We start from the raw sequence: 23,148 nt of genomic DNA on the forward strand, positions 1-23,148 counted from the left end.
AAAAAAAAATTAAAATAATCTTTCCATTCACTTCACGGTTAAGTTCCACCTTGCATTGGTCCAGAGCATAAAATTACGACGAAGCACGCCGAAGTTTGCATCCGTTATGCAACAAAACATGAAAAAGTTCAAGGGGTGCAAATAGTTTTGCAAGTCACCGTACATATTAAAAGGTTTATGTGTGCAGAGTGAGCCTAGACTCACTAGTTGATGGTTGGCTGCTTGTGAATGGGGGGTAAAGACAGAACTCATTACAGCTACAGCAGCGCTCTTGACTTTAATTAGAGCCAGCTGCAGAGAGACAAGCTCACAACACATTAACACAAACATGCACGCACGCACACGCACACTAAATCACTGTAAAAACAGCCATCCATAACCTAGACACGTTCAATCAAGTGCAGCTATAGAATAAAGAGCCCTGTCTCCAGCCTGTCTTCTACGCCTCTGCACACACACACACAACTCTGTCTTGCTGCTTCGCCAAGCAGGAGACAAAATAATAATTCCCAAACTCATGACCCAGACAAAAAAATACAGCCAAATTAGCGAGAGACTCGGAATGCAATAAATCATCTGCTCACCAAACACTTGAACGTCGTAGAGCACGGTGGCGGATCGGTCCGAGACCACGCCGTTGTCCGCTCTGCAGACGTACGTGCCCGAGTCGCCCTCGCTCACGGCGTCGATCAGCAGGTTGCTCAGCAGAAAGCGCGTGTTGTTGTGAGAGCGCAGGTCCAGCCCGTCCTTCGCCCACGTGACCTGCGGGGTGGGGATGCCGCTGGCCACGCACTCCAGCACCAGCCGCTGGCCTTTGGTCACCATGATGGATCGGGGCGCCGGCGGGTAGATGATGCGAGCCGCTTCGGACGTGGAGCCTGGAAGAGAGACGGAGAGAGTCGAGATACGGACGATGAAACTGGGAGAGAGATGAAACAGATGCTGAATTAAAACATCTACGCATTTTAATCTTTGACTATTGTAAAATAGGAACTCTACCACCGTGCTGTTGTTACTGTGTTCTTATGGTCATAAGTTTAGATTGTTTTGCCTTGATGTCGATGTTCAGAACCGAGACTCACGGCGAATGCGCAGGCGATCTGTGGATCTGGACGTTTTGACCTCCTGAGTGACAGGATTGTAAGCGGCACACTTGTACGGCCCCTCGTCGTCCTGGGTGGCGTTGGCTATCTGCAGGTTCCCTGATGGCATGATGAGGTAGTTTCCTAAAATAAAATAAAAAGGAGAAAATACATGCTGGATGAGAGAAGCCCAACAGACAAAGAATGAGATCTACTTCAGTGGATCCAAAACCTAAAAAGGGCTCCTGATCTGGCTTTACTTCTGTTTTTAAACCATTGCATATGTCATCAAGTAGACATAAAATGCAAAAATCTCCAATTATTCAGTTTGATCATATGTCATTTGCTGAAAACTTTATATGATCCCCACCCATTTGCATTTATTGTGCTTTTGCTCCCCATTTTTGCAAAATGGACCTGATCATGATGTCTAAACCAAAACCTAATGATGGGAGTCCTGGAACCACACTTTATCGCAGTAAGCTATGAGAACATACTTTATCATTAAGATCTTTTATGCATGATTGGATGTCATACGGTTAACGGCTGCTTTTCGTTTCAGAATGTTGGTTATGAAACAATCTTAACCCAGAAGCAGAAACGTGTGATTCACATCCAGTGCTGGTTAAAGTGCAAAACAAAAAACAATAAAAACTAAAGAGCATAGCAAGGTTGCCAACTCTCACTCTCCTGGAGTGATGAGAGTTCTTCCATTTCTCACTCTGCCCAGATAAATCTCACTGCAAATGTGGAAAGCTGAGGACAGCTGTTTATGATTGAGTCAACACAGTTAGTCAGTCAGTTCTCTTTAGAGTCCTGACTACCCTCTGCGCATGTTTGCAGTCTTTGGTGTCGTTTCCTCAGGATGGCTAAGAGTTGATACTTCCTCTCTGTCCCTGAAAACCTGCAAGTCCTCCCAACTATAGCCCTCCAATCACCTCCTTAGTTTTTATGTGAAAGAGAGAGAAGTTGTTTTTTTTGTTTTTTTCACTTCATCACCAAACTTTAGTTACACTGAAATATTTAACGGTGAAGTTGCCTATATGCGTGGCAGCAGCACAGTCAGTTAAGAGTGCTTGGGGGGGAAAAAAAATCTGTTCCTGAAGGCATCCTGGGAGGATTACCAGAATTAGAGAGAAAGAGAGCATATCAAAATATTCACCCAAACAATCGCATTACTTTGCCAAAATAAACCAAACCTTGTTAAGCTGTTTCCATAGCAACATAATACTGATACAAGCTAATTTAATTGCATCAGTAGCATTGTAGATTTTACAATAACGACCTCACCTGCAGCCCCTGTTTCAGTCCAACAAAAAAATTTAAAAGGCACTGAGAAACAACATTTTTCCAAAAACAGTGAATGTGTCATCCTGAAACGATCCCAGGCTGCACTTACAACACATTTCAGTGTGGAAGTTGTTACTAAGGGAAGAAGAATATGTTCCCTGTTATCAACTCTTAGTTACCCAACTTATTGCAGTAAAGTTTCTCTGTTTAATCCCTTCGTCATGGAAATTTGGATTTTAGAAATGTTGGCAGTCTTTTGCAATTCCCACACGTCAACATTAATCATGTCATCTCTGTTTGAGCCGTGTAACAGACTGCTCTCTGTCGCAGCGCCTCATAAATAATGAAAAGTCGCAGGGAGCTTCTTAAAGCTTCTGAACAATTGCGATGGTTGGGGAAAAAAAAAAGATTTCATAATCCAACGCAAAGAAAGGAAAATCTAAGCTTTTTCACCCAAACGTTAAATTTGTATATCTGAATATTGTGTGATGGCCTCAATTCTATTTTTTTTACTTGAATGTATAGTCTGTTTTGTAAAGGAGACGTGCTGCATGTCTTTATTTCTACAGATACATTTGTCCCAAAATGTTAAGATTCCCAGAACGAGACAACCCTCTTGCTGAAAACGAACCGCTTTTGACAGATCTGGTCCTTCGGTGTATTGCGCGTTCAACTCAAATGTTGGCAACTCTGGGCACAGCAAAGTATTTTTATCCACTCACGACTACTGTATTCGATATCTCGCAACAGTTATGACAAAATGTGTGACTAGCAACCACCTTTAGCAACAGTTTGATTTATGGAGGTGTTTGGCAGAGTTAATTTACTCTGTGGTCAGGGTTTGTTTACTTGGCCTCTAGAGTCATTAAAGGCACAAAGGCAGCTGAAAATACATTGGGGCACTTTGGAATAAGAGGATGACAAAGAAGAGAAGCTAAATGAAAATAAGAACAACAACAACAACAAAAAAAAAAAGTCCACGTTGCAAAACTTTGGTTTGTAACATGAGCCCTCAGAGCCATTCCATTAAAAGGCTGCACTATCCCAACAGGCCACATAGTGGCGCCCTCGATTCTGAGTCAGAACAATCCGCCAGCTTTCGACAATGTGGAATTCATTTCCTCGCAGATAAGAGGCAGATATCAGTACCTACGGCTCCCAGGCATCATCAGCATACCAGTGACAAACCACTGGAGCTTTTTTCTTTTCTTTCAGGAGACTCAGAAGTAAAACCATTTGAAAAATAAACAACTACATTCCCACGTTGCGACATTCCCCAGATAACGGCCTTATCGCAGGCATTACGGAGCGGTCAGAGGGGAGGATTACAGCATTCCTGTAAATAATGGAGACAGTTTAGGAATTGAAATGGGACGCGGGACGAGAACGAGGAGCGTTACCTTTGGACGTCTCCAGCCACTCCTGTTTGACGCTGTAGCGGACCTGAGCTTTGGGCTGACTCTCCGGGAGGTGACACTCGATGACGGCCGTGTTGCCCTCGTCGACTTCTATCTCCTGCTGGATGTCGGGCTCGAAATCCCGAAGCTCTGCAACAAGCACACAGAATGACGAAAACGGTCAGAAAGCTGCGCGACTGCTTCGTTTCAGCAGCTAAGCGCACCGAATAAAACTCATCAAGCTGCACATGTACAGTCAGTCCTCAGCTTTCGAAGCAGAGAAACCACAATATTTTGAGCAATAATAACTGCGCTGTCTCCGTGCTGAGTGTCTGTCACAGCAGCTTCACTCTGCTGTGTTGCAACCACATTGTTTCTCTTCTTCCCCACTGTGTGATCCAGTTAAACTTGCTGGAATTTCATAAAAAATGATTTTTTTGTTGTTTTTTTAAATCACTCCAGTTTCTTGTTTTTTTCTTGTAATCAAAATAGTTTCATTCAAAAGCCAAAAAAGGGGGTCTCTGTACTACCCGAGGAGGTCTCATCAATCCTCCCCGACATCAGCTCGGGACTGGAACTGATTCGGAGCCTGTGGGAAACGTGGGAGCGGGATTACTGGAGCCATGTGCTGCGATGCGACCGTGTTCCTGCAGACACAGAGTCTGCGCGGCCTAGATGATCATCTGACCCCGTGACCCTCCTCCCCTCCTTTAAAAAACCCCAGGCTGAGCGGCCCAGAGGGCTGAGCAGGACGGGTCAAAGGTGAAAGAGTAGAGTTACAGGGGCAGATTTCCAGTTTGGGCTTCGAGAGGAAGCGGCGAAGCCCTGCTCTTAAGAGGCCGGAACCAAACAGAACCCCAGAAAGCAAAAGCCGAGGGAAGAAAAAGAGGGCAGGGAGAAGCTTTGGAGTGGGAGGGAGAGCAGGAGAAATTCGTCAAGGAGGAGTTCAAGAGTGAAATGAAAGATAAATAAAACTTCTTGTGGAGCGTAATTAAACGTCTACCAGTTTTTTGTTGATTTATTCTTAACAAACACAGGCTCTCAGTTCTGTCCAGAGGTGCTATAACTCCTGTGTTGTTCTTGGACCGGTCACACACTTTAGCACAAAAGAAAAGGGGGGAGGAGGGAGGCTGCAAAAGAGAGAGAGAGGAAAAAAAGAGCAGCTGATCAGATTTATACACGGCTCTGACTCAATAAGCAAATCTCAATCAGGGCTTTGGTTTCCACCACGATGTAGTCAGATCACTGGCGCAAACACGTCCACGGCAGATTAATCTGCCATTCGTGCTGGATGTGAACCCCCTGCCAGCATCTGGAGGAGCTTTGATGGGAGAAATGAGGGAGGCAGATCAGGGTACACACACACACATTCAACAGCTCCATCTCAAGACTCTGTCAGCGCCGATTCTGAAAGATGAGAATCCAAGCCAGGGCATGCAAAGCTTTAGTGGTGTGTGTGTGTGTGGCGCTCCATTTGCTAAATCAATCGGGTGCTGTTTTTACAGCCCCAGCCTTCGCATCTACCCATCCTCCTCTTTCTCTACCCCCCCCCACCCCTCACCCCATTTACACCTCTGAACCCTCCGTTCAACTCCCCCCTCCCGCATTCTTCACCGAAACAACCTTTCAGAATACCTTTCAGGTGTGCGCGCGCGTGCGAGACCTTTTTTTGTGCGAGCGAGCATCCCTGCACGCACAGAGGATTGATTGTATGCATAAAGTGAAGCAGACCTCCCACACCAGGGCAGCTTGGCAGGGCCCACAAAAAATATTTCAAGAAGAGACAGTGTATTCATCATTTTTATGCGCAGCAGCAGGAGGCCTGTCTGTGTTTTTGCGTCTGAATCCGAACATGTTTGTGCAACGTGTTGTGCAGATATACGGCGGGGCTTGATTGTCAGCGCAGGAATTTGAGCGAGCAGCTTTTAAAGTACTGCCAAAGAGAGACAGAGAGAGAGAAAAAAAGAGGGTTGGGGTGGATTTGGATGGTGCAGAGGGTCTGGAATCAACCTAGACTGATGGTAAAAAACATGTGCGTACAGCTCAGAGGGCTCAGGAGGAGAGGAAAGCACGTACAGGCTCCCCATGGAGCGATTCCTTAGGAGATCTGGGGGTGGCCAAGGAGAACCTTTATTAAATTAGAGACGTTTTTTTTTTGTTTTGTTTGTTTGTTTTTTTCAGAAGCCAGCTCCACATCTGGATGTTCCAGGATGATTTATACACATTCAAATGTTAATGCCTGTGTACAACGCCTTGCAGGAGTATTTATGCACCTATGGCGCTTTTGGAGAGGTTTAAAGCACATCTCTCGGAGCACTTATCGCAACACTCATTGTCTCAACATGGAAAGAGCACGCAATGCTCACTGAAAAAGAGGTGGCGGTATCATGCTGTGGGGGGATGTTTTTTGCAGGTTATGTGTCAGGTTAGATGGAGAAAATCAGCCAAACGAAATAGGCAACATTTTTAGACTCAAAAGGGGAAAAGATGATGAACCCTGAAAGATCTGCAGCTGAGCGGGCTGGAAACAATGCATACCACAAGTTTTACATTTCAATTTGAGAAGAGAATCAAAAGCCCAGGAGTCATTTTCCTTATGCTTCGTAATTATACCGTCGTTTCTGTTGGTCATAAACTCCCCATAAAATACATTAACGTCTGTGTTTGTTAGGAAATAAATGTGAAAACATTTTGCGAGGCGCCAGAGATGCTGTGCTGGAAAGAGGAAAGATGAAGAGATCAGTGCTGCAGATGACAAAAAAAACAAAAAAAACAGGGGAAGGTAAAGAGCAATGAAAACAAGGAGGAGGAGAGAAAGTGACAGGGAGTGAAAATGTGCAGAGAGAGAGAGAGAGATGTGTGAGAGTGTGAGTGTGACGTCTCGTCTCATCTCCTGTCAGGGTCTTGTCTCGACTGGCCTAAAAACACCCAGAGCTTCCCAAGTTGAGGCAACTTCACACATCAATCACATCTGTGCATGTAAAACAATACTGTTAACAGCAGCCCTGCCTAAACCCATATCCTCCGCCAACCCCAGTCCCTACCCACACACACACACACACACACCAGTCTTATCTCCCTCCAGCCCTCTTCCCAATAATGGGGCCGTAATTTCTGACCAGGCCTGCTGTCAGGCCCTGTGGAGTGGAATGTGGAGTTGAGAGGAGCAAAAAAAAAAAAAAAAAAGGAGCCACTGAAGGTAGAGGGCCCCCACGGTGAGCGCCGGTCCCTTCTTTTCCCCCCTGCTCAGACCGGCCCCCGGCCCCAGGGTCCCCTCCATTCCTGAAGCTCATGTTTCACAGTTTCAGGCCTTCTCTCAGTCCCATGATCCATATCAAATATAAGAGTGCAGACTTGGTGCAGCCAAGCGCTGAAAGCATGAGGAGTCATTTATTTTAACTAATAGATCAATATGACTCACTATCAAAGCAGCTGCTTTTGTCCAACTGAACACACGAGCGTTGTAGTTCTCATCCGATTTTCAGCGCAAGAAGAAAAACGTCAGATAGTTTTAGCCCTCAGTAGAGCCCAGATTCAAACAGGCTATAACCGCTGGAAAAGTACAGAGTTTACAATGTATTGATAAAACTTTTAAGCAAACAAATACCACCTCCTCACTGTTTTTGTTCTACTCGAGGAAAATCAACTTGAGGGAGCCTTTTGGATACTCTGACTAAACCATAAAGAGGCCTGCGTGTTTATTTGTTACGGTTTTGTGTGGGCGACTACTCACTGGCAGCGGTGACGTTAGCAGGCACGCTCGCCAGAGAACCAGCGCCGGTGCTGGCCACACACTGGTATCTGCCCAGCGTCCGGTTGGTCAGAGCGGGGATGAGGAGGCTGCCCGGGACCAGCACCACGCCCAGATCGCCGCTCGACAGCTGCTCGCCGTTCAGACACCAGCCGAGCTTGGCCGAGGCGGGATGGGCGCTGCAGCGCAACACGACGCTGCCTCCCAGCTTCTGCACCACAGACACGGGCTCCTCGGTGAACACCGGCACCTCATCTGAAGAGACGAATATACAAAAGCGCCGAGATCAGGGTTAAGAGCAGAACAGCGTGTGAAACCTACACAGCAAAAACACAAGATCTTACCAAGTATTCTAGTCTAGTTTCTCTTGCAAATATGCTAGCACACTTGAAAATGAGACTATGCTAACTTACAGAAAACTTTTCAGCGAAAATAGCTAAATAATCTGCCAGTGCAAACTAGTACCTTCCTTATCAATATTGAAGAAGTTTTGACTCTTACATTGTTGAACAGCTACTTGTAAGTTAGTTTCATCTTATTTTAAGCATACTAACATATTTCCACTAGAAACTAGTCAAAAATACTTCGTAAGATTTGGTGTTTTTGCGTTACACAAGATTCGTACATGGGCTGCACAGTGGCGCAGATTCACACACATTTTCCTGCCATGTTCTCAGCCCTTCTGAGGACATTTATAAGTATAAATACAAAAAGAGTATAACGAATGCACTAAACAGTAGTCAGTTTTCAAATGTCCCAGCTGGAAAGCACAGAGACAGGAAGGAAAAAAGAGGAATACTGAGAATATACATGAATTTTGTACAAATGGACCAGATGAATGGAAGATTAATTAAGAGAACTTTCTTTCTCTCCATCTACCTACTTATCCATATAGATGCACTATTAAACTTTACATCTACATCAAATTTGGTGTAGATGTTGGTGTACTACCTACTAATCAAACTAAATCGACTAATAACAAATAATTCAATCAACTACCTTCACTGATTAATTTGATTAATGAGGAACCGACTCCAGCTTTCTATACAAAGCTTCTTTTCATCTCCAGTTTCGCTCATGGTGGCGATCCAAGCCCGTCCAAATTACCTCCTTATTCAAATCTATTTCAAATAAACTGCTGCTGCCAGACATATAAAACAGTTCACTCCCTGTGTTGAAGCCAGAAAACGTCCTGGCACGACTTATCATGCACCAGGTGTTTAGAAAAACTAAATGTACTGGGCACTTGGAACGGGAGGCTACACGGAGTACCGTCCAATGAGAGGAGGTCGGAAATGGCACGGAGCGGTGTTATTATGATTAATAAAACTACAGAATAGTGGAAGAAATCTAAAATCTAACATTCTTTTAAAGCATATTCAATGGATATTGGTGAAAAAAGTCTATTATTTCAGTAAATATATTTAAATGTGTTTATTCCTGTCCATTGTGATGATTACAATTTACAGGGAATGTAAAATAATCTGTTTCTTATGAAACTTTACTTTTACATAAGATCAATAATAAAAAAAAAACTTTCAATACACAATAACTGTGTCGCAGTCATTTTTCAGCCTACAATTTCTAAGTGTTGTATCCAAACATATTAATAGATGAGTGGAAAGAGAAAGTGTGGCAGACATAAACTGAAAGTAGTGGATAGCTTTGATTGTAATTTACTGAGAAAGAATTGAATTAACTATAAATCATGAGGACAGAAATGGAAAAAAATAAGGGGTTCAAGTTAAGACCCTGCATGCAGTAATTATGTACAACAAGTGAGTTTTAGTTTAATTAAATTACTGAAATAGATGGACTTTCAGTCGTTTTTGAACTCACAAGTGGTTGAAGCGCCGCTCTGCAGGCAGCACAGCAGAACTGCACCCAGAGCACAAAACACTGGAGCTTTTCTCTTTTTCATCCAAGGAGTCCAGTCTTGCTTTCCAGACATTTTCCATGCACTGTGCCCTGAAAAACACAACAGATAATGATTAGAGGGTCATTTACATACTTAGCGCAGTGAAAACAAACAGCCTAAGCACAGTTAATCTGACTGGCTCACACAGAAACACCAACACCTGCGCCAAAAAAACACACGATTCGACTGGGAGACAAACAACGCTCACCAAAAAAGGCAGCCCCTGAACTCATACATGCACTCCTCTGTCAGCTCGGATCTAGGTTGTGTACGCGCGAACAAAAACAGGCAGCCATTAACACAACCCAGGTGAGGTGGCTGCACTCTGCAGCACCCTCAGCAGCCAAAACTCCAGACACAAATAAAGCCTTTCTTTTCTCTCAACCCCCATTCCTCCGCCTGCACCCGCACTCCAGCCTGCACTCATCAAAGGGGCGCCCTCATTCAGCGGGCCGTAACCTGAGCCCGCCGCCTTCCCGCTCAGGTGTAACCGATACAGGTAGAGGGGCTTAGACGGAGGAAGGAGGGAGGGAAGAGGAGAAGGGGAAAACACATAGGCAGCATTCAGGAGCTGGGACAAAGAGCAACTAATGAGAGGCAGGACAGAAGAAGGGGATGTGGGAGGGGGGAATGTACATCCCAGCAGTGATGAGTGTGTTGAAGGTAGAGGAGTGCTATTTTATCCCCCAGAACAGAATATATTGAAAGTAATAGCCGGTATACGAACAGCTAACACACTGAGGAGAGCTTTTCTCTCCACTGTCGTCTTAGCCAAGTTTCCTGAATTCTTTCCTGTCAGGTTAAACTAACAACTTCCCGTCAGGATGAGGAGGGTGGTCCTCCAAAAGTGAACTTCTCTTTCTCCCCCTTTTACTCCTACAAACATACGATTGCATGCCTCTGAACACACTCAGCTGTCCTGCAGTAGTGGAAGCAGAACACAACTTTCACATTTATCCTATTAGAGCAGGAGGAACGATTAATGGCGCTCTCTCGCACACAAATACAGACTTGTGTTACGGGCTTAGGATGGCTTGGGGTTGGGGATTGGGGGGGGGGAGGGCAAAGAAGGAGAAACAGTTAGTGGAAACTCTTACAGCGCACCTCCATCATCTAATGGGAGCCGTAAAAAACGTTTTGCTGCCAGGCACATTTATTGAAAATGAGCAGAGGAGGCTAATGGAAAAACAGCTCCCAATGTCTGCAACTGCTAAACCAGACCACACATTGCTCTGCAGAAACCTGAATGTGTAAACAACTCCAAATGATGAATTCAGATGAAAACAGCAGCAGCAAGCCATTCGCATGAAAACACAATGTGCGGTGCTGCAAGTTACTGTAACTTTCAACAGACGTTTTTTTTTTTTTTTTTTTTTCTCTCAATACACATTGAAATAAATTTGGGGGTTTTTTCCGTGTCAGTTTGGATGCAGCATCACAAGTACCTAGCCAGTAGAAACAGGCCCCTTTGCCCTAACTGTAATACTCTGGTGTAAAAGGCAGAAAACATGTGATCTTCTGTTTATTTCTTGAAATCAATCATGGTGGACTCGCATGCTGCTGAGAGAAGAGTGCTGAAATAGAAGGCGAGGACTCCTGAAATGAGCAATTATTAGGCAGGCTTTTACACGAAGCAGATTCTGTGAGTCAGACTTCATGAGTGGCCCAAATGCTTTCAGTTTGAGTAGATTTTAGTACTGCTTTCCTTCCCCATCCGATGTAATTTATAGTGTGTTGATATGGATTGTAATTTTATTTAATTTTTTTTTTTTACTTCTTACAAGTCTGACAGTCCCAAGAGTTTCCCCCCCCCCCCCCCCAACTTTCAATGACAAGGGGACCATACCAAAGCCAAAATCTGGCATGACCACCGGGTGGGTAAAAACTGCATAAAGTTAATTGCAGGGTGTGCAATTAATTGCAATTGATCACATTTTAATTAAAAACTATAAATCAACAAAATAAACTACATTGTCAATTCAAAAACCCTTTTTGCTGCCAAACTACTGAATAAATAGACAAGTGAGCACGAAAACAAAGATATTTATTGTTTATTCTCTTAAATAGGTTATTCATCCATCAGGCAAAGTCCTATTCTACCCATTCAGATTTCAAATGTCTCAGGAACCCCTGATCATTCGTGCAACTTCTTTGAAAAAACTCTTTAAAATTTTTTAACTGTGGACCCAACAATGGCGTTGGGAACATCTTTGCTTGCTGCTGTTTGTTTGTTGCAGATGTTTTGCATTAAGATGGTATTTTAGGCTTGAATAAACCAGTGATAGGCCAACTCCTTTTTGTCCAACATCCTATCAGATCGTTTTGAGGCAGGAATTGGAATAGAAACAGAAACACTGATCCGTAGCGAGCCAACAGTAGCAGCTTTGTCATACGTTGCTGCTATTCACAGATGTTGCTTGTGTGTCAGCTTTAAGGGCGTACCAGAAACAACACGCAAGTACAAAGGTTCCACGCAGAACTTTTGTAGGCTAAAAAATAAATAAATAAATAAATAAATAGTTCTGATCTAACAATAAATCATTGAAATGCAACATACATTCAATTACATGTCAGTGAATAGCTAGTTGCTAAAGTCATCTCTGGACAAAACACAGCTTTAGCAATATTAGCTTGTTCTGCTAATAGCAATTATCCTGGAAGAATTGACTTTTATAGACAACATAACTATATTCTGTTGGTTTTTATTTTATTTTAGATGACAATTAGCTCTGCATTTAAAAAAAAAAATCCATTCAGACACTGAAGTCTTTATCAATCTTCTCAAAACCTGGTGGTTATCTCGAGGAGTTTTTGTTTTATCATCATCATTTCACAGACTAACAGACTAATAGTATCACAATGACCAGAAACAAAATAACTATGGTGCCTTCTGTAACCTCTGGAGGAAGCCTCGCAAATTTGTTCCTTCTCATTCACTCTCTTGTCCACAGAGAGGCCCATCGGTAGCGGGTTTACTCTGTAAACAAACAGCAAACTGCTTGGATCCAGGAGGCAGCAGAGCTGAAGGCCTGTGGCTTCTGTGGCTGTTTGCATTATGGACACAACTCAGGACAGCTGGCTGCACATGTGTATCGAGCACCTGTCACAGTTGCGAGAGTCAATACCTGTAAACCACACTGAGCGACCAGCCAAGCGGACACACAACGGGTTACGCCGCCCCGCTTTGAAACCGCTTACCTGTTCGGTTTGTTGCAAAATCGGCAGACGGACGACATGACATGAGCAGAGACAGAGATAATGCTTTGTTGTGTCAGCGGTTTTGAGTAGGCCCCTCGTCGTATATCATCGGTCCCTAAAAGGCAGCCCTGTTCCTCTGAGCCTGTCTGTCTGATTCATTAGTCAGCTGGGTCCTCTGTTTGCTTTGCCTCAAGATGAAAAGTTGGCCTGACATCTATGTCCAAGTTTTTCCATCCATCGCTCCCAGAGAGGTTACAGACGTAGAGGCAGATGGAGCCTCCTACGCATCAGGGTGACTGATAAAACACAGAGCATCCACCCGGACAGCTCCACTAAATTAGCAGCTCGGCTTGTGTTTGCATACCGAGACCTTTTTGTTTTAGCCTCAACACAAGAAACACCGCAGCATGGCGAACTTCTAAAATACAGTCTTGCATTGCAGGTATAAAACAGCTTGAGCTTTCCAAATTAGGCAGTTCAAGGAGAAAATGGCATTTCTGTAACCACATTAAAAGATAGAGTAAAGAATTTCTTAGAATCAAGCAACTAAAACAGACCGCTTCCGCTTGATTTATGGGTATTTTTTCTGTCTGGAGAACAGAGAACAGTTAGAGCAGACATCAGGCCTAAAGACGTTCATGAAAGGCGACAAAGAACAAAAAAACAAAAGTTATATAACTTCAGCTTCTCATAGAGCTGCTTTGATGGCTGTAGAGTAGCTCGATGGAAAGAAAACACATTCCTAACATTACAAGTCGTGGATCTTCATTAAGAGCAGTTAGTTTATTGTGGTGGCAGCTTGTTTCATGTTAAATAAACACCTTTAATTACAAAAGTATCCATTCAGCCAGAATAATTGTGCAGTCTCCAATTTTTGCCAATAAAATGCTTTTATTTGAGAAGCCAGCTCTGGTACGGTTATTAATGCCTGCTAAATGTGGTTGGGTTTTTAGGTGAAACAGCCGTTTCATAACCATCATATAAGGCTTACACCAACACCATTTAATCAACTCTCAAACCATTGGAACCATTTTTATTGGTGGTTATTTATGAAACAGCAGATGATTGTGGAGGTAGGAGGCAGTGAGTCACCAGTGATCTTTCCTGTCAAGCATGTACTGAGACCAGAACGTGTTAAATGTTTCTGGCCAGAATGACTTTTATAAAAGTGAAGAGGTTTAAAAAGCAAAATCTCCCACTTTGTGTTTTACACAGGGAGGCTATGGGTGGCGTACTGTACTCTTAAATGATCCAGCTGTTTCCAGCCAACCAAGACATGGATTACTTTGGTTTATTGGTACTGAGGACTATCAAGATTATTAGAAGCTTTAGTTTCAGAACCTCTACAACATTTTCTGTTTTTTAGACCTCTCCTAAGATTTAAATTTATTCATGTACAGTAAGATGTTAGAGAAAGAACCAGTGTGAAACAGCATCCCTACTTACCCTACTGGCCATTCAGCAGGATGAAAGCAAACTACAACACAACACTCTCTCCTTCCATTAAAGAAAATCAAGTTCAGTTGTTTGGAAATGTTTCTGCTCTTGAAAAACATGAAGTGAAAATGTTTAATAAAGAGAGAGAGAGAGAGAGAGAGAGAACAAGCGCCAACAGATTGCCCTACTTATTATTTGCCGATATAAGCTTATTAAACTTCAGTTAGGACAAGGATAATATTCTGTGCAATAAGCTCTTGATAACTAATACAAAATGTAAATATTTTAGCTATGCGAGTTAATACCTGGAGAAGCGGGGCTTTGACTGAAGGTAGTCATATCTTGAGAATCTCATTCTGACACAATCCTGGTCATAAAATAGCATTTGCATAGAAAATTATCTCATCATTGGAGTTAAAATATTTGCTTTGCTCTTGGAAAAGCTGTTGGCCACATCTCCAAGACCAACCGATCTACATCTAGACCAAATAACGGGTACTACGAGAGTCATCTAATCAAGGCAGAAAACTTATAAACTTGCTTCATAAATTCTGGTCTTTCCTTAAGGCTTAATTTTTCTTGTGAAGGCTGTTGCCTCGTGCTTCAAGAGCTAAAACATAATCACATACAGGGCAAGGCATAAATATTTTACAAGATAAAAAAAAAAAACCCTCAGAACAGCAACGTTTCAACATGTGGTGTAACTTAATGAGATATAAATACTTGTCTCAACAAACATACCCCAAAACAGGAACAACTAAGAGACAATGCAACACAGTATCTGTGGTGCACAGGCATGTATCATGACCATAGCTATGCAAGTGCCTTATAAGATGATGAGCAGGAGAGTCACTTGACAGAAGTTCATTGTGAGCGTGCTAAGTAAAGACAGCGAGGGACCCTGTCCTCTCGGGCCACTGCCAGTCCCATTGTCCCCCTGCCTCCGTGGATAAATTCATTTTGACAACCCTGCTAATTGGATAAAACCAGACTGGAGCCTCCTCCCTGAGCTCTCACATTCCATCTGCTTTCTGGCATGGAGAAGGCACGCAGGAGGGAGGGAGGAGGTGAAGTGCTCGCAGGGTAGTAACTCCAGAGGAGTTGAGCTGTTGAATATTTATCACCTCCCCAAATTTGCCCCCCCTTCCTGCAGTTTTACGTCTTTTTACCCTCCATGCCCCCTCCCAACATTTCACTCTGGAGGTTCTCCAAACACCACAAAGCTCCCCCCCTCTAGATAAACACATGCGGTGTCAAGTGTGAGGAGTGCCGGGGGTTCAACTGCCCCCGCTCAAGCCCTAGGCCCACAATGCCGAGCCGCATAGCTGCCATGCGGGAGGCCGGTTGCCCCTGGCGACGCTAACAGGCAGAACGCACCTTAATAGAGTGGAGAGTCATTGTAAAGCAGTGAGCCGGTGCACGGACAAAGACCCCGCAGACCCCTGGAGAAAAGGGAGACGCTGCTCTGAAGGGCCCGGGGAAGAGCTGATGGGCCCTGCTCAATGACCAAAGAGAGAGGACGGGGGGAGGATGCGTGGCAGAGAGGTTAGAGAGTGGAGAGTCTGTGGAGGCAGGAGGGAAGAACAGGGGGGTGGTCAATGCCTTTATCGATTGATGTGAAATGGTAAAAAAGGAGTTCATGAAAGCAGCGGCAGTGGGGGCGGTGACTGGGAAAGCCGAACAGCAACTTAAATTAATATAGAGGACGTCGACTGGCAGGCGAGCGGGAGGAGAGAGCAGAGCCTCGTCAATGAGAGGGAGTGTTTGTGAGAGTGTCCCAACATATTTTCCCCTTACTCCGTCAATCTGGTCGCTGGCCTCTCGGTCGCCGCCTGGGATTTGTGCCGAGCGGCGCGCGATGAGACGAGTGGTGAGGTAGCTTAACAAACCAGCACTCTGCCCGATTTACCATCGACCTCATTAACGGGAGATGGACATGCAACACAAACAACAAGAAGCCCTTCTCTGAATTTAACCACCCATGAGTTCTCCATCAATCAGCACATTCTCAACAAATCTGTGGCGCAAACATTTCATTTTGCAATTCTGTCACAGCAAACATCTAATTATATTACAATAAATACTGCTGCTGTGAGCAAACTTCACTGTGGGCTGATCTTGGCGTGTTCTTTCGTCCAATCAAAAGTTCCATAGATCATCTGTCAAAGCTGGTATTATGAACAACTGTGCTACTAGCCACAAACTCGGCCTTTAGTAATGCACTAGTTCTGGTGCTAGAACAATCCTGGGGTAAAAGTACTACGCTCCAAGATAATCCCTTCAAATTACCTTTTTAACTCCTTAACCCTCTTTATAAATTTAGACAAGGATTTTTGGTGAGGCTCTGAGCTTTCTTTTTTTTTTTTTACTTACGTACCATCTACTCACTGTGTGTGGTGGTGAGACACACACAGTAAGCCAGCATTAATTCTTAAACCTGTTCTGAACATTGCTCTTTTTGTAGAAATGGGGAAAATATGATGTGAGTAACTTTTCCTTTTTCCAAAATCAAGATGGGCAATTAAAGTTAACATTTTTCTGAATTTTTTGTTATTTTCAAAGTTATGATACTGCAATAACAGACAAAATCATTTTGGGGCTTTGCTATGGGTGCCAATAATAGTTGGGGGCACTTTAAGTGACGTATAGTGATGGCATGAAAAAGTCAAACATGATTCCTGTTTAGTTGGTCAGCGGCACACTGTGGTGAACATTGCCAAAGCTCCTAACTTGTATCTTTGTGGGTATGAATGTTTCAGCTACTTAAACATTACAAAAACTAAACAAATGTTGGTCAGAGCCTTAAAGAAATGAGCCACATCATTTATTTTTCTAACATTGTCATTTTAAAAATGGGTAGGATGATAAAATGAAGCTGTATAATGATAGAAATGACAGTGGGTCGTATAGATAACTTCTGTTGGCACTGGAGGACAGACTGATCATTTCTGTAGAGTGTGTATTCAGAAGGGATTTTGTGATCTTTTTGTGTTACTTTTTCATGCTTTTAGGCAGAAATTTAAAACAATAAAATAAAATAAACACTTTAATCCACATACTTGTTCTTTTCAACCCACTGTTTGGTAGCCTTATCATTAGATAGTAATGCTAGAACCCGTTTAGTATTAATTTCGGCCCTTTATAGCCTAACCCAGTATGCAGTTGGGTAGATTTTGCCTCTGAAGGTAGTGAAAAAATTTAAAGCCATGCATGTATGGGTTGCATATGTCAGCAGGATGAGCCATTCCTAACTATTCCTGGAAAATGTGTTGGTTAGCACAGAGTTAACATTTGGTAAACAGAGTATCATTCAAATTATTTGATTGTTTCATTAATTTGCTAGTCATAACCCATGTAGACAAACTTCAGTTTTTGTTTTTTTTGAGTTTCCTCTGTCACCTCTGGAGACACACTGCTCAAAAAGAAAGTAGTCATAAGCTTCCAATTTTCCTTTAATCAGCTCAGATTAGTAAGTCACTCTAAATAAAAATCAAATTTTGTTTTAAAGGATAACCTTATAATTCCTTCAATTTATGCTGCATTCATTACTTCCACCTCTGTCAAAGTACCTGGCTGATGATAAATTACAAATCTGTATGAATGAGAATAATCCTAATCAGTGCTTCGCTGCTGACCCAAAATGTAGCCATTGATAAGCTAGTTGTTATCTTGCCAAAAGTTGGTATACATTTACTTCATCGTCAGTTTATTGCACAAGTATAATATACCATCAGCATACATGCATTATAGATCTACAAACCTACTAAAAAGATGCCTTAACTGGGAAAAAGCTAAAATGTAATTTCACATAATTTTTTCACAAATCAGCCATTTTGCTTCAGAGTGAAAATACTATTGTCTCTCCCTGCTCTTGTTTTATATTCCACACCAGAAAAGACTTTGTCAGGGAACAAACAGATCCTATGTCGATTCCCAGTTATCGTCCCATTCCCCCCGGAGCGCTCCACAGGCAGAAGGGAACCTTATGGAGTCTAATTTGGCAAGAAAATACTGCTCAACAGGTGGAGAGGGGATCAGTCCAAATCCAACCCCACACCCACTCGAAACACCCCCGTTCTCATGCCATAAAATTACACATCAAAAGCATCCCTAATGAGGCTGAGAATGCATCCCTCCCCCCTCCAAAATGCGCTCTCTTAAAGACCCACACACATATTTATCCCTATGCTTTACAAAGTATTAACAAGCTGTTTGCCCGTCCAAGCGCTCCTTTACACCCACCCCTGCATCCAATCCGGCACTAACGAGCTACAGAGCGCATGGAGGATTAAGGGATGGGATCTGGACATTACTGCGTTGTGGAGGAAGGCGGCGTTCTAATCAATTAGGCACAGTGCCATTTGCATAATTTAGATAACGAGGCCGAATTAGCCGCGCAGAGCTAATTATGATGCCATGGTGAGCACATCCACCCACATTCCTAGGCTTGGGATAGTGATGCCAATATGCCCAGTGGGGCCATGGGAACAGGACGGGATCATCACGGCCACCCAGACCTGATGGGAGGTGAGGAAGAAGAGAAGGAGGAAGGACTGTTTGAAAGAGAGAAAGACAACAAAGAAGAAAGTGATGGCCAGGGTGACAGTTTTTACCATCTGGGAGCAAAAGATGAAGGATTTTTTGTAACTTTTGACAAAAAATTGAGTCATGTCTGCCACCATGTGACTTTTCTAGTAAAGTTTAGGCTTTGCTTGTAGGTTCTGGATATGAAGATGTTTGCTTGAGGGTTGACATCCTGTTGTATATCATATGTTTGAAACTCTTTAAATTTATTTTTCAAAAGCAATTCAACAGGTACATGGTCTAGAATATTTGACTGATACACCAAGCCCACTTTCTGCCTGAACCTGGATTTGTAGTTTTCTGGATTCTCCCAATCTTGATGGAAATACCTGATACAAGAAAGCAGCCATTGGGACTAATCCTTTTCATTTGTGGATAGCAGACATTATGTCCACAATACAAATGCAAAGACTCCACAAAGGCTCTACAGACACTTTTCTGAGTATCTAGAATCTTTTTCTATAGCACTTTTCCAAACCCAGATAAACCCAGCTGGACTCCAATCTTAAAGACTCTTCCTTCAGCTAACACTTTATTAGATGTGTTTATTGATGATAATTGATGTGTCTGGTTTTCTGTTGCTTTTTTGCATGTGCGGATAACTGTGCATATGTGTGACTGAAATGCTTTGACCCCAGGCCCAGATGATTTTCTGTGTGTCAAATGTGTTTAAGGAGCCATGAATAAAAACTGAAGGAGCAACATGTAGCTACTGGTGTGATGTGAGGCGACTGGCCTGCTTTGGACTGAATAATTTCACAAACCCTTTACAAAACAATTTTAAAATTGTTACCAAACCTTTCTGTGGAGACACAGAACATTTTTAGTGCACATTTAAGACAACAAACCTGGACCAAACCCTTCTTAAAGATACACTTATTGAAATATTTTATTCGTAAAGCTAAAAGACTAGTGCCGTCAGGCTCCCGTGAACCCAAAAGTTGAGCATCTCCCTCAACTCATGAGCTGGATGTGTCACTACACCCCTAACGCTCACATATTTCATTTAACTACCACCATTCTGTGACACACGAACAAGCGATCACACCATTACATGGTAAAAGTATATTCACAGAGGCGCAAAAACATGCAGACCTGAGGAAGTTTTTCCAACACCAAATGTCAACAGGCAAAAACACAGGCTACCACTTATCCTCAAGCCAGAGAGATAAAATACTGCAGGCCAATGTGGGCTTTTATAGCTGCCTATACTGTACACGCAGCCTGCTCCCTGTGTGTTCCTGCAACATCGAGAGGGAGGGAGAGTGGGTATTGGATGGGTTAAAGGGGCCCCCAAACTCTTTTGGCAGCTCATGCATCAGAGTGAATGGAACCAATTATAAATCAAGAGCAATTTCTCCCCATTATTCAGCAGGAACCCAGAGAAGATGGGGGTGGGGGGAGGAAAGGGGAGAGCGAGAGTTTGCCTGGCCCTAAAACTCTCAGTGGGAGACGAAGGAAAGAAGAGAAAAGCAGAGCGGATGAAAAATTATATGAAAAACAGATATGGGGAGACATCAGGAGGGAGAGATAAGGCAAAGACAGGCTGTGCAGCTGTATGGAACAGCCAAAGGAGAAAGTTATAGCAACAACAGATACAGGGTTAGGGAGAAGAAGCAGGAAATTGAAGAAAAGGCCATGGGGCGTCAGCAGTGTCTGACATGGCGCAGCTGAGTTTGGCTGTAGGTTTTGAAGTGAGAGCTGGTGGATCTGAAACGGTTTAGTGGAGAGGACAAACAGCTGGAAGAAGAAGAAGAAGAAGAAGAAAAAAAAACAGCTTTAGGTTTCAGGAGCTGGGTTTGCGACGCGCTGGAGAGCTACCACTTGTCCCATCACTCAGAGCCGCCCGCAGATGTCCACAATCCCTCCTCTAGAAATATCAGAAACTAAAACGTTAACCGACACACACACAACTTTTTTACAAGCAGACGGAGCCATTCTGTCGATGGAAAATTCCAGCTCTGATAACCTCAGGGGCCCAATAAGTAAGTGATCTGGTGCCCAGTGATTTATTCTGTTGAATCATGTCTTCTCCTGCCAGTCTGACATTCTTCAATGATGACTTTTCTTGCAACACAATAAATCTGATTACTGGTTAAAGACCTGGAACACGAACAAAATTCCCCTTAGATGTCTTTTTGATGCTTTTTATTGTTGCTGGAGAAAGGAAAACAATGTGCAGTTAATATTCCTGGAGGACAGCTTGCTGTCAGACAGGCAAGCCTCCTAAAAAACGACTGAAAATTTCCCAAATACACGCAACTGCGAGGCTTGAAGTGTGAGCGCAGACCTCAAGTCTGTGTGCAAATGATCTATTAGAGCGTCTGGGTTGCTTTTGGCTCGTAATAACGCCCCCCTAATCTTTGTCCAAATATCTGCTTTGCACACACTGAATTATTTGTCTACACACACAGAGAGCTTTCTTAGTGGAGTCTGGAGTTGATCAATGATCTAACGATGCAAACACAGCACTCGAAAACTGCGTGTTTGCCTGTTTGTCTGTAGAAGGGAGCCCGGAGGAAGGCTAGAATAACTTCATTATCCAATCAAGAGCGCCTTAAGTTTTGCTTGAAGCAGTGAAACTAATGAAGTTAACTCCAAAGGTTCAGAATAATCACCATCAAGATGTTAATTCAAGTGTGATTTAGAGATGCACCAATCAGAGATTTTACAGCCAGTTTCGAAGCACGATTTCGTAAAGATCTAAATTGTCACGCGAGTTGAGTCTGATTCTGTTTTTTGCTAAGAATACCTGTAAACATCTTTTTTCATATTTTATTCACAAACTGAAAACTACCCAAACAATAGCGCGAAAGAAAATAAAACACCAATTTTTCCTAAAAGCCAGCCCAAGGCAGCAGAGCTGTCTGTCTCTCTGCTTCACTGGAAATCTACAAATAAAGTAAGACCTTGCAGGTTAGAAGACAGAGGTGTTTATAAATTAAACCCCAATAAAAGGAACTGGAGCATATCTCATTTGCCTCTTTTCAAAACAGATCATTGCTTCCCAACTCTTCTTTTTCTATTGGTACATATCACAAGATACAAAACGTACACTAGTAAATGAAAACACTGACCAATCAAACGTTAGAACAATCATAAGTCTGATTGTTGTACCATTCATTTTATTTTATTTTTATTTTTTTTTGCAAATATATACAATTATTAATCGGGTCATTGTGTTCAAACAAAAAGCATTTATATTCAGAAAAGAGCTGACGTCGCACCGCGTTTCTGAGGGACAGCATTCAATGTTACACAGCCCTGCTGTTAAACAGGAGTTTTCAGTAATTTTAGTAACAAAGGCAACATTGTTAATGCTCCCTTTTTAAACAGCTTTAAGCGTCTCATATTGGCAAGATCTGCATGGTTGGCATTACTAACCATAGACATAAATTTCCCTGTGTATTCCTTGCAAAGTTGGAGGATTTTTACCCCTACCTACCTATCAGATACAGTTAACAGGTCCAATCCAACATTGTTAGAAAACGTTCCTATTCCTGTATGAGGTTGTCATAAACCATGACTTGGCTTTTATCGTCTTATATTATCAATTTGTATAATTTGTGTGCTTTTCCCGTTACAGATTGTGCTTTAACTATAGAGTTAGTAGTTCCCTTCCTTTAAGGATAGACTTGTGAACAGTTATGAAAGAGTTACGTAAAAGTTATAGCATATATATAAAAATTAGGATTCTTCTGAGCAGAATAATCACATGGGGACCAGAATATGACAATTTTACTTGTAACTGGCAAGTCCAGTTTGACGAACACCATTCAACTTCTTGAGTGTGGAAGATTTTACTGAAGAGAGAAATCTCAACTAGCTATTTTCAGAATCAGTGTGATGTTTAAAAAAAGAAGCCAGAAAATGCACAGACAGCTCAATGAGGCTTTCGAAAGGAAGACAACTGTCAACTGTTCATTAATGCAGCTACTTTTTAGCAGAGGTGAGATTTAATCAGGAAGCAGAAAGTTGAATATTTCATAGCGAGGTTGTTCAGAAGAATAATTTTCCATCTGTGCTACAATATGTTAGAAAATGCTGGAAGCCTTTTAGACATCTCACGGTTAAACAATCTGCAAATAAATGATTCTTCGGCTCCTTTCCCGACATACCTTTCATTCTCCCACTATCTTAATTGTTTCAACTACAGTCCTCTCAACTCTGTTCAAACTTTCTCCTTCACTATTCCCTCCATTTTCACATCGCATTCCTCCATGCCCCCCTCTGTGGGTCTGGCTGGCAGTAAGGATCAAGAGAAGAGAGGTATGCAGCCCCAGGGGGAGGGGGCCGCGGACCCCTGGCCACCTGCCAGCCCAGGTGTCCCTCTTAGGTTATCCAATGTCCGACTGGACACAGGAACTCCCTCTTGGGGGCCCAAACCTTCAATCTGTCAGCGCCACAGGGACTAATGCACTGTATGTCAACAAGCCGACATTATGATCAGCAGAGGATGAAGCAGCCATATTTGGCAACGGCTGCCTTCGT

The 23,148-nt window shown here is 42.9% G+C and overlaps 1 protein-coding gene across 1 annotated transcript in view; it reads right to left on the bottom strand.

The window, feature by feature from the left end:
- boc (BOC cell adhesion associated, oncogene regulated) overlaps positions 1 to 23,148 on the bottom strand; it is a 33,891-nt gene that overhangs the window by 6,643 nt on the left and 4,100 nt on the right. Inside the window, exons 2-6 of the mRNA XM_014975467.2 lie at positions 9,360 to 9,488; positions 7,503 to 7,775; positions 3,773 to 3,919; positions 1,083 to 1,226; positions 585 to 878 (exon numbers count right to left, since the gene is read on the bottom strand). Of these exons, the coding sequence (XP_014830953.2) occupies positions 585 to 878; positions 1,083 to 1,226; positions 3,773 to 3,919; positions 7,503 to 7,775; positions 9,360 to 9,471 (970 nt within the window). The 5' untranslated portion in view covers positions 9,472 to 9,488. The remainder of the gene's footprint in view (positions 1 to 584; positions 879 to 1,082; positions 1,227 to 3,772; positions 3,920 to 7,502; positions 7,776 to 9,359; positions 9,489 to 23,148) is intronic.

This window comes from Poecilia mexicana, unplaced genomic scaffold, assembly GCF_051168715.1.
Source record: "Poecilia mexicana isolate PSO_F unplaced genomic scaffold, ASM5116871v1 scaffold_20, whole genome shotgun sequence".
NCBI lineage: Eukaryota > Metazoa > Chordata > Actinopteri > Cyprinodontiformes > Poeciliidae > Poecilia > Poecilia mexicana.